We start from the raw sequence: 12,296 nt of genomic DNA on the forward strand, positions 1-12,296 counted from the left end.
AGTGAGCAGTCAGAACTGTTTCTTTTTTTAGAAATAATTGCCAGTCATGCTGTCAGGATGTCACACTCATACAGGATCATTTATACAACATGAAACAGTTCAATAAACTACTCGCAACTATTCATAAACTTCTTCCCTGTCATGGTTATTTGATTTTTTTTTTTTTTCTCTGATTCATATGCCTAAATTTAAGCTTGAGAGTTCATATGAGATCCACTGGACCCAATTAATCTGTAAATCTAAGTTTTTTCTTATTTCATAATGGGAATATTAGTATGGAATGTGATATTTGGCCTACATATCCAAGCCTAGTTCCTTTGTTTCTTCACAAATTGTTCCTATATAAATTGAAAAGAATTAAGTATTTAAGAATAAAAATATATACGATGTAGATGAATATAAAGGAAAACAAGTTTAAGTATTAGACTTTACAGTAGTGGCCAAAAGGGTTGTCCAGAGGTATTAGTTATACTGACCCTACACCGACAACAATATGTTTTAAAACATAAATATTTTAAAACAATACAGCTACAGGTTTCATTTTACTATTTTACAAAAAAAGCATACATTGATCACAACATAATCAGTTAATATTTTGTTGCTTCTCTCTTGTTTTGCGTGTTCATCATAATTATACACTCTCAAAAAAAAAAAGAGTACAAAATTGTACCTTTTAAGGTACAAGTGGCCGTCACTGGGGGGGGGGGGGGGGGGGTTACCTTAAGGGTACATTTTTGCACCTCTAAGTCAAGGGTAGGCAAGTTCGGTCCTAGAGAGCTGATGTCCTGCTGAGTTTAGCTCCAACCCTATTAAGCCATCACAGTATAAAACATGCGTATCAACATTGTTGAGATTCATATGCTGATTCTTGATATCTGTGAGTGTCTAAACTTTTTCCCCCCCTAGAATGTATTTAAAAATCAGAATTCAGAATGTCTGATCTGTGGAAAGAAAGTATTGTTGGTGAATATTATTTATTAACACTTTTAGTCAGTGATGAGTTTAGTCAAACATGACAATTTTTGTTTATGGCTTCTTTTGATTTGAACAGATTATGTGTTTTGTTAATACGGTAACAAAAAGCCAGGAGTCAAACAGCCAAACTAAAGGGAACACTGATCACCGTAATGGCGACCAAATATTTTCAATTAAACATCAACATGTAAACCTCTGTTAATTCTCAATAAGAGCGTCTGTAGATGTCTTACAGGGTTGGAGGCAAACTCTGCAGGACAGCGACTCACTAGGACCGAACTTTCCTACCCCTGCTCTAAGTAGAGGAAAACAATGGTATAATTCTACCCTAAGGACCAATTGTGTACCTTTTAAAGGTACAGTTATACATTTTGTTCCCCAAGGGAAAAAAAGTTTAACAAATTCTTAATAACTTTTTAATAAAGGGTGAAGATGTCAATTTTCCCAGGTTGGACATCAGTGTTGGCCCCTACTGTAATGTCATTTTAAAATATATATATATTATTATTATTATCATGATATAGTTTTATATTCTACACAGTTATGCTCAAGTTAGGACAATCTACTTGAATTGGTCCCTGTTTGTGAATGAGGCACAAGTTCCCTCTGCTGGCCAACATGAGGAAGTTCAGATTAGGGTCTTATTCATTTAGCAGACCCTTTTATCCAAAGCGCCTTCTTCAGTATACTGACCGTGCAGAGAAGTCAATGAATAGGTGAGAGAATCTTAAGTATATAAATAAACGTAGGCCTACATATGAGCATTTGAGAAACTTTGGGAGACCACCAAATGATTCTGACATGCACAATAACCTTTAAATTGAGCCAAGAGGGACTTCCTTGTGTCCCATGAGTTTGGACACATAGAAATTCAAATTTGTGGCAAATCGACAAACCAATAATGGTTGGTTTGCCAGTCAATTACCTTCATAACAAACAGAAGGTGGACATGTTGAAGCCGCCCCCTCACATCCTCTGGCTCTGGGGGCGAGTGTTGCGTAAAAGATGCTGGCGAGGAGTGGCACAGGATGCGTTTAAATAGCCGCGCTCACAAACTTTTACGCATCACAACTTCTTCAGCTCTGCACACTTGTTTTACGCACCGATACTCTGCGCTGTGAGGATGCGTTGCGCACTTTCCAACCTGCACATGCTGCACTCCTCAGTCCTTGCGCTGTGGCTCACCGCTCTCCAGGGCTTCAGACCTGCGGATGCTGCCCCCAACCCTTCTCCTCTCCTGGGCTCCAACTGGGGCAACCCGCGGAGATTCATCCACCTTCAGACATCTTCAGACTTGAACAACTTCTACTTGGAGATCAGCCCGAATGGACATGTGCGCAAAACTACAAACCGGGGGTCCTACAGTGAGTAGGCCTACTGTTTTTTTTTTTTCTTCAATCAGCATAAAGACGATGCCACCGATATTTTGCGTATTAATGCAGTAATAAAAGTCTAACTGTACCAGTCTGATTAATGATGATTATATAAAATAACGTTTTTCATATCAAACGGTGTCTTTAATCTTCTTTAAATCCTGCATTTCAACAGGTGTAATTTTATTGAAGGCAGAGAGCAGAGACCGTCTGGCAATATTTGGAGTGAAAAGCAACCGATTTCTGTGTATGGACGCAGGAGGGACCCTTTTTACATCTGTAAGTTTTTAATCATATATATTTAAGTTGAGAAAAAAGTGTAAAAATTGAGGCATGGGCATAAGTTACAACTTACACATAGCCTACAGTAGCCAAAAGGCCCGTTCAAACCAATAATGATAAAGAGATTGTTCTAAAAATAGCAGAGGCCACACCACAACTATAACCATAACGGCAACTAATAACCATAACGGCACAGAGAAAAGATTTCATTGGAATCACGATTTTTTTTTCCCAGCTGATGAACGATAAAAACACTGACAGCCAATCAGAATCCATCCTGCTTTAAGAGCTCGAGCACTTAAAGCGCAGACAACAAAACATCAGCGCGCGCTTATAATAAATACCGTTTGTGTTGTTATCATTATAGTTATTGATCTTGTGAACGGGCCTTAACTAATAGAAGTGCATTTAGCTGTGACCTGTGACACTTTGCCTTCGTTGTTTTACCATTGGTGTATTTGTATGTCTTTAGACGGTCTGCAATAAAGAAGATTGTCTTTTTCACCACAAACTTTTGGAGAACCATCGTGACGTGTACTACTCCACCAAGCATGGCATACTGCTCAACCTGGATGGGGCAAAACAGGTGTTTATAGCTGGACAGAACCTCCCTCAGTCATCTCTCTTCTTATCAGAGAAGAACACCGTCCCACTGGAGCGCCTGCAGCACCGGGAGCGGAGAAACCGACAGGTGAACCCGTCAGACCCGCTGAACGCGCTCCCGAACGGAGAGGAGTCCGACTCCAGAGCTGCTCAAGAGGACGATGGGGACTTGGACTTTGAGCCGTCTGAGGGGCGAAACATCTCCAGGGAAACCGTAGTTTCCCCTTCCGACGACGACCCTTGGGACCTTCTTCACGACACGAGCCCCGGCAGTCCCCGGATTTCAGCAATTGTCGGATAGACCCGTCCATGCAACGTAAGAGTGTGACTCGATAATCATTTCATCACAGGTCATAAATAAATAAAGGACATATATTTAAAATCAAATTCACAGATTCTTTAGGCTGTTTAGTGTCTGCATCTCACCAAATCTGAAGAACCAAACCCTGCGTTGTTGTTGTTTTTTCACCTGCCACCATGAATTTGTCTTTGGTGCTGGACACCACCCACAATTGTCTACCAATAAAGTATTTATTTATTTAATGAATTACATATGTTTTATTTATGGTATTTATATGGATGCTGTTAGATGTGCAGGGAAATCTTATGCCTACCCGTTTTTACTCGTTTTAGATAAATAAAATGTGTTTCTTGATTAAAGAAAATATGTTCTGTGATTTATTTGTGTCTTATATTCATCTAGCAGTAGCTAGAAAGACTAAGTTCGTATTTTTATTCTTTTAATGTGCATTAAACAATTTAAACACAATGAAAGTCAGAGTTTGACATTTTCAAAGAATGCAAAATAATCTTTGTAGAATAAACTATCCTTGAAGTATAGTTCATTTGGACAAAATCATCTGTTTATCACATTTTGGTTACCGGACTCTTGTTTGATTGAACTTGTCCCTCAGTGAAACTTATCTGGTTTAACATCTCAGGTTCCTGTCATTAGAATCGACATCTGAGTATCCAAGAATAAACTTTTCCACATTCTGCTTTGTTTCCAATGTCAAAGGCTGCACTTTGGTTATTTTCGGAAGGAAGGGCCTTATAGAGCCAACCTATAGGTTACACTATGACCTGCTTATGCTAAAGCTCTACAACCAGAAAGAGGATTTAGAGTTTGTATAGCTGATTTGAGAGCATGTTTTAAATTGAAGATTACATTTTTGTTTTTTATATTATAACTATTTTTTATCAATGACGTTTTACAGTTTCTTATGCAAATTAAAGCAATAAAAAAAATATAGGCCTATATTAATTTACTTAAGAAAGGTTTAAAATGTCAATGGATGTCTTAAAGGGATAGTTCACCCAAAAATGTTATTATTCACCCTCAAGCTGTTCCAAACCTGCATGAATTTATTTTTTCTGCTGAACACTAAAGAAGATATTTTGAAGAATGTCATTTGATGGGCCCCAATTGACTTCCATAGTATTTTTTTTTTTTTTTTTTTTTCATATTATGGAAGTCAATGGGGTCCATCAACTGTTTGGTACCCATATTCTTCAATATTTCTTCTTTGTGTTCAACAGAAAAAAGAAAATCATACAGGTTTGGATCAACTTGAGGGTGATGAGTAGCCTAAATGATGACAGGATTTTCATTTTTGGGTGAACTACCCCTTTAATGTGTTTCAGTCTAAATCTGTTTTTAGGTTCATATTGCATTGCAATAGTCAATTTATCCTTATCTCCGAAATTTTATTTATTTATTTGTCCACCAAAATAGCCTATATTTTAGTGAAGTAATTCTAAACGACTTTAAATCATTTAGAAAAAACAACTAACAACATCAGGTTATTGACATCTTTCATAAAACAGTATAACTTAATTATTCATTATTGGTTTGCAAATATTGACGAAGACACTATAATAAACAGAAGGGGTACACTATAATACATATTAAACAGAAAATAAATAAGTAAAATAAAAAAATTCGTGTGACGTAGTCTTCACGTGAAAAAAAACGTATCCGCAGATTCGACATTTTTACAAAACGCACAAAACTTGTACCAATTAAAAGTTTTGTCGAGGTTTTAAGACCATGTAATAATTCAAAACTACTATTATATTTTAATCACTCCCTTAGTGTTAAACTGGAAAGACAACGATAGACATGCTTATAGTGAATTGCAAATTCGTGCATTCAGATAGATTCCCGCCGTTTGTTTTCAGGCGGGTCGAGTAAGTTACCTCAGCTTCAGCTCACATTAAAACAACATGCCTCAGATACAAATGCAGACTTTCTAAGTGCCCGTTATGTTTTTAACTTAATTTTTTTTATTGCTGGTTGTTCCGCTGCATAACTTTCACTAGATATTACGAAAGGTTGTAGAAAAATACGGCAGTAGTGTTGTTGTGTTCATAGCGCGATTTTATTGTCTCTTTTTGACCAAACTATGGACCGACCTTCCAGGTGCGTTTTCCAAATACATCCATTCCTTCAATTACAAAATGAGTTAATCCATACCCTAGATTAGTGTTGTCATGTCACTTTCCATATGTGCTTGCTTCTTTATGACAGCTGCTCGTCTTTGTTATTTGTAATGATCTGTTAACTTACTTCCTTATATTTTCATAATCAATCCTCTTTGACGCAAGCTGTGTTTTCTGCCTGTCATCAGAAATAGGAAAGCTGTTAACTACTCAGTCTTCCAAGACGACGACGGTGAGACATCTGATTTGCATTTAGGATATCACTTCAAAATGCTCAGAACCTATAAATATGTTTTCATGATTTATGTGACAGATGAGGACTTTGCCTGTGAGAAACCTCCTCCCAAAAAACCTCGAACGGCTGTCATGGACCTTGATACGGAGATAAACCACAAGACTACAAGTGCATCTCCAAAGGAAGTTGTTGTTGAGCTCACCAGCTCTGGAAGCAGGAAGAGGTTACAAAGGCATTTTGAAACACTAACCAGCTCAAATGTTTTGTGTAATTGCAATGCCCACTCACAGAAAAACATGAATGGACCATGTTGTATATTGACACCATTGACTGTTGTGTAATTTCAGGATGTCTCTCGATGATAAACTTTATGACAGAGATTTGGAGGCAGCTCTAACGTTGTCCTTGCTGGACTCATCAGGAACACAAGACGGAGAGTCTACAACCAAAACTGGTGAATGTTCCTCTGGTTTAAGAGTTAATTTCCCTCATTCGTGAAGTGCAAAGCTATATGTTACTGTTATTTAATGTCTTTTGGTGTTTTGCAGATGATCGTGACGCGCCTCAACCTGTTCAGTGTTCTCCACCTGTTCTGTTGCACTGCAGTGCAGATGAGAGCCTTTTAGGTAATAACAAATAATTGGCTTTTACTTTTATTTTATAAATATTTATGGATCTGTATTTGACATTTCCATGTCTATTCTCCAAACAAAACTCGACAAACAAAGCTTGATTTTGTACAGTAGGTGACATTCATCCCCATCCGGACTCTCCTCCTGTGCTGTCAAATTGTAGCATCGATGACAAAAGTTTAGGTAAAGCAGGTTTGTTATTATGCAGATATTAACATTTGGTGTCAACAAAATGAACATTTCCAAGTGTAATCAGTGTTTCAGAAAACTGCATAATCGGGGCTGATATAAAAAGAGAACAAATGTTGCATTTTCTATGCATGTGTTTATTATTGCTCTTGTTTTCAGGGCTGAATCTGATCAGCATAGACGCCTCCCCTTCCAGTGTTTCCAAACAGACTGAAGCCTCAGAAGAGCAGAGAAAACCTCTGAAGGAGAAGGACAACAAAGACGATGACGACTACCAGCCGCAAAACATACCAGGTAATCTGGGGACCTTTACAATCTTAATTAATGATACCATATTATGCCTTTTCACTAAGTCTTAAATGCTGTTTTGGGGGTCTTAAAGGGATAGTTCCTTTGGTAGTAGTTGAAAATTAACCCATGATTTACTCACCCTCAAGTCATCCTTGTATATGACTTTCTTCTTTCAGACGAACACAATCTGAGTTATTTAAAAAAATGTCCTGCCTCTTCCAAGCTTTATAATGGCAGCCTAAAATTTGAAGCCCAAAAAAGAGCATCCATCCATTATAAATGTCCTCCACACGGCTCCAGGGGGATTAATAAAGTCCTTCTGAAGCGAACCGATGGGTTTTTGTAAGAAAAATATCCATATTTAACACTTTATAAAGTAAAATATCTAGCTTCCGCTGGACCGCCTTCCACAGTTCAAAACGCTTGCGCTACGTCCGATGCCATCGTCGCGCCAGTTACTCTTTTTTCGTAAGTTGAATACGGGAGGCGGTCTGCCGGAAGCTAGATATTTTACTTTATAACGTGTTAAATAATGCTTCAGAATAACCCAGAGCACTTTTATAATGGGTGAATGTTCCAAAAAACATTTTTCACATGTTTGACGTTGTTGCAGCTCCTCTCTTCCCAGTCTGTAACACTCTGTTTACTTCCTGTCTCTATGAAGCCCCTCCTTCTGAAAAGCTCATTGTACTCTGAATGGACGGCTGGACCATTGTGTTGCAATTGGTCAACCGCTTCAAATGTGTTTGAGAAACATTAAAGGGTTACTTCAGCGATTAGCATTAAGCTTTGTATCAGTAGAAACCCGGTAGTATATCCGAATGATCATGCTCCCCCCTCATATCACCCTGAGACTAGAGATTTATGTATTTTATCTCTGGAAAAAAGCCTCTGGTGATGCAAATGTTGTCATTTTGCATCATCGTAGGCTTTTTTTGGCCAGAGGCTAAAGACTACAGCCAGAAGTAGGAGCAAGTGCATTCTGGGAGTTGTTGTCTTTCATCCATATGAGCCAAAAATACATTTTCTGGCTTTTCTCAGTCTAGAAGGCACCAACTTCTAAAGTAATTTCACATTTCTACTACATACATGAAGTGAAGTACCCCTTTAATAACTAACTCTACCAGGCCCGCCCCTTCAGTCTGTGTATGCCAGTTTGCAGACCCTTTTCATGCTCCAACAGCAATACACTAAAGAAAGTTGAGCATGTAAAAAGCATTATAGATACTCTTTTAAGTCACATGGACCTGGACTGGCCTCTGCTGCATGTGTCTTCAGTGCTTTCTTGATGAAATTTAATACTACTGATTCAAAATGTGGGCATTTATTTATGGTTGTTGTTTCTGTAGCAGATTCGGAAAGTGATGCAGACTTCACTGAAGAAGATGAAAGTGAAGACGAGACATTCACAGTGAAGAAGAAAAATGTGGCGAAACTAAAGACAGAAAAGAAGGCCCCACCTCCTGTGAAGGACAAGAAGGAAAAGAAAGAGAAAAAGCCAACGAAAGCCTCGAAAGCTAAAAGCTCGGGTACTTTTTTCTGTGGATTAAAAACAGAAAATGATCAATTTAGTCCTTGTTCTTAGTCTTTTTTAACACTGAACCTGAAGACACAATTTGCGACGAAATTTACCAAACATCCAAAACAATGCTGTGTGCTGGGCTAAATGCGCTCGTTGGATGTGTGTACATTGTATTTTTTACCAACTGAGGACTTGTGAAGAGTTTGTGTAAAAATAGTGGTAGGAATTCCTCCGTCACACACAAAGAAAGATCTGCTGCATGGAGATGGTTGTTTTTAATGCCTGTATCGAAGTTCGTGGATAATCAAAGTGTATTTTAATCTAACCAAACCTTCCAAGTGTAAATATCCTTATATTTAGTGTCCGATGAAAGGCATGCCCCACTAACATCTCTCTTTTTGACAGCTCCCAGCCCAGCGATCTGTCGGAGTCCAGCTGCTCCTACATCTGGACTGAAGAAGACGCCCAATACTCCACCCATCTCTAAACCTGCACTCTGCTCCAGTCCTGCAGGGGGCAGTCTGGCCAAGACCTGCAAGTGGAATCCCCCTGGTGAGACTACAGGCTGAAATCATCAATGCAAAGTTGTCGATTTTGACTGCCAAAAACACATGTGTTGTCCTGTTGTAAACTCTTTCTAACTCCATCTGCAGGTCTGGTTGGTCGGAGTCCCGGTGCATCCCAGAATGCACATGTGAAGTCTCCTGGTCAGGGGCTGCGTTTAGGACTTTCTCGTCTGGCTCGAATCAAACCCCTCCACCCTAATGCTGCCGTGAACTAAACAGACTAGTTTTAAAGGAACAATGTAATGAGGATCTGCACAGCGGCTTGTGGGAATGCTTAATGCATCTTTAGGTTTCCATGGCAGGAAAAAAATGGTAAAAATTCTATTTTCTGAGATTTATCCATAATTTTAAAGCCTTTCATCCCTCACTTACAGCAATATGTTAGGAATAAATTACTTTTTGTTATAATACTATTTTTAAATGTCTTTTTGTCTGGTGTGTTTTAGCTCTGTAAATATGCACTTTTTGATAAACATTAAAGACTGTGTAATATACTAAAATCTGGTTTTCCAAACATTATGCATCACATTGCAATTGTGCATAACTTATGTTTTTGTAGTCTTTATGAAATATGAACCTCGTTTCATGTTATAATCTCACTCTGCCTGAAACTGAGGATACTTGCAGTCTTATATTTGCTTATATTTATATATATATAAATCTTATATTTGCTATAAGTTAGGGAAAATTCAAAATTATAAATTATTTTATCAGCTCCATGAATAATTCTAGATACCTTTATTATCCGAATCCGATTTTTAGAATGCGCATTATCTTATTTTCCATCAACTGTTTAAAATTTACATCAGAGCGTTAAAAATTGGGTCTCATTTTCACAAACAAAAACCCCAGACAGGCTGAATGAAAATATAAATCGACTCTCTTACAGCAGATGGCACCTATGGAACAGCAGTTCTGCGCTTATGAACACAAAATAAGTTATTTTGAAGAATGTGTTAACCAGTTGATGTGCCCCCTTGACTTCCATAGTATTTTTCCCCAATCCATATTGTGGAAGTCAATGAGGCCCATCAACTGTTTGGTTACCCATATTCTTCAAATTATCTTAAGCAGAAGAAAGAAATTCATACAGGTTTGGAACAATTTGAGGAAGAATTTTCATTTTTGGGTGAACTATCCATTTAAAGGATTAGTTCACCCCATAATGAAAATGTCCTGATAATTTACTCACCCCTTTGTCTCGCTATTACCAGACCAAACTCAATTTAAGATTGAACATTGGTCTGGGGAGTCTGCTCTGTATTTTCTACTGCACATGTAAGAATAAACGCACATAAATTAAATGACTCTGTATGCAATTGGATAGTCCTTCAACCAATCAGACCACAAGAGGTGTGATCAACAAGCAACCGTGATAATCCCTCCAATAGCGGGCCAGGTGGATAAGCCAGTCTGTGATTGGTTCCTGCAAAAGTGTAACAGAAGCAGTAGAAATGAGTGTACGGGTTTCCAGACTGAGTTGCCAGGCGAAATCAAATCGCTAGCAGATCAGGCTGGGTTTACCCAATCTACTCATCCAAGATGTTTATGACCTTTCTTTCTTCAGTTGAAAAGAAATTAAGTTTTCGGAAGAAAACGTTCCAGGATTTTTCATCATATAATGTTTTTAAATGCAACCAAAATGCTGAAGGTCCAAATCAATGCCGTTTCAAAACGCTTCGATGGGCTCCGGAGGCTCATGTGATCCCAGATGAGGAATAGGGTCTTATCTAGCGAATATATCGGTCATTTTAAAAACAAAAATGAATATACTTTTTAACCTAAATTGCTCATCTTGCGCAGCTCTGCGAGGTGCTGAGGATGATGTAATCACGTCGGAAAGGTCACGTAGGCAGAAGTACCGCCCCCATGTTTACAAAGCGCTCGTGTGAAGACTAATACAAACACCCTTTAGCAAAAACACTCAAATTTCAGCTGAAAAATCGTCCGATATCGTTTGACCTTTTTTTTTTTTTTTTTTTGCTGAAGGCCGTTTGTATTAGTCTTCACACGAGCGCTTTGTAAACATGGGGGCGGTACTTCTGCCTACGTCTAGTGTGACCTTTCCGACGTGATTAAATCATCCTTAGCACCTCGCAGAGCTGCGCAAGATGAGCAATTTAGTTTAAAAAGTATATTCATTTTTTCGATATTTTTGCTGGATAAGACCCTATTCCTCGTCTGGGATCGCGCAGTACCATTTGAAGCACTTCAAAGCGCTTTGAAAATGCATTGATTTGGACCTTCAGCATTTTGGTTGCAATTGAAAACCATTTTGTGATGAAAAATCCTGGAATGTTTTCTTCCGAAAACTTCATTTCTTTTCGACTGAAGAAAGAAAGACATCAACATCTTGGATGAGATGGGGGTGAGTAAATTATCAGGAAATTTTCATTCTGAAGGGAACTACTCCTTTAAAGAGCACTGACCTGTACCACCTGACTGCTGCAGATTCATTTCGGCGTTGATAGTGTTGCCATGGAAACGCATAATTTCGCATCACAAACCGAGTATAACGTCAAGGGTTTCCATCTCTTCCAAATTACAGTAGTTATGTTATGGCGTGAACGCAGCATAAGCTCGTTGTTTGAGCGCTGATGAAGTGTGATGATATGAAAATACATACGCTGACAGGCAGTAGGACATCCTGGGCCGAATGCAATGATTGGTTGAACTTTTTTTTTGTCCTACGCCTTCCACAGATGATATATATGCATATAAATACATTTAGACCACTTAGTGAATGCTATCCGGATGTAAAGAGACTTTCAAACAACGTAACAAAAAATGTGACCCTGCCTTTAAAGCGAACGCTCAAGCAATGTCTCCCTCTAGTGGCCAAAACGAGCCATGTATGGAGGAGAGGGGGACATTAGAGAAGCTCTCCTTGCCACAGTCATCTGGGGTGGAGCTTTACTTTTCTAAAGCTTCTTTGCAACATTCATATATTGGGAAACTGCTATGCAAATAAAACTGAAAACCAGCTCACCCAAAACTTTGTTTTCAGAAGAGACTGGAAACAAAAACGGAAAAGTTTGTTTAATAGTAAATCATACAAAGTCTTGTTTGCAGAAGTTGGTCGTTTCTTCATAAATTAATGTGACATTAATGTCAGTCCTTTATAAATACTCCAAACTGCAAGAGTTGATAAATCTCTTTGGGATTACTCTCACTATGTGCCTGTTA

General features: G+C 38.4%; 2 protein-coding genes across 6 annotated transcripts; both read left to right on the forward strand.

The window, feature by feature from the left end:
- Nucleotides 1–2,043: 2,043 nt before the first annotated feature.
- Nucleotides 2,044–3,994, forward strand: fgf23 (fibroblast growth factor 23). The gene is made up of 3 exons (XM_079818350.1): nucleotides 2,044–2,339; nucleotides 2,524–2,627; nucleotides 3,103–3,994. Exons 1-3 carry the CDS (start codon nucleotides 2,099–2,101, stop codon nucleotides 3,532–3,534), a joined length of 777 nt encoding a protein of 258 aa, XP_079674476.1. The 5' UTR covers nucleotides 2,044–2,098; the 3' UTR covers nucleotides 3,535–3,994.
- A 1,221-nt stretch (nucleotides 3,995–5,215) lies between these two features.
- rad51ap1 (RAD51 associated protein 1) lies at nucleotides 5,216–9,606 on the forward strand. Of its 5 annotated transcripts, none has more exons than XM_079818328.1 (10): nucleotides 5,216–5,655; nucleotides 5,864–5,907; nucleotides 5,989–6,133; nucleotides 6,258–6,364; nucleotides 6,459–6,536; nucleotides 6,654–6,725; nucleotides 6,891–7,025; nucleotides 8,372–8,551; nucleotides 8,950–9,096; nucleotides 9,198–9,606. In XM_079818328.1, the coding sequence occupies exons 1-10, from the start codon at nucleotides 5,639–5,641 to the stop codon at nucleotides 9,323–9,325; spliced, it is 1,053 nt and encodes a 350-aa protein (XP_079674454.1). In that variant the 5' UTR covers nucleotides 5,216–5,638; the 3' UTR covers nucleotides 9,326–9,606. The 5 variants fall into 5 exon arrangements, with proteins under 5 accessions (XP_079674454.1, XP_079674453.1, XP_079674456.1 ...); XM_079818327.1 differs by having other exon boundaries at nucleotides 5,392–5,655; nucleotides 5,989–6,142; nucleotides 8,375–8,551; nucleotides 9,198–9,605; XM_079818330.1 differs by having other exon boundaries at nucleotides 5,400–5,655; nucleotides 6,657–6,725; nucleotides 9,198–9,605.
- Nucleotides 9,607–12,296: the final 2,690 nt, after the last annotated feature.

Source organism: Gobio gobio (assembly GCF_949357685.1).
Source record: "Gobio gobio genome assembly, chromosome: 5".
NCBI lineage: Eukaryota > Metazoa > Chordata > Actinopteri > Cypriniformes > Gobionidae > Gobio > Gobio gobio.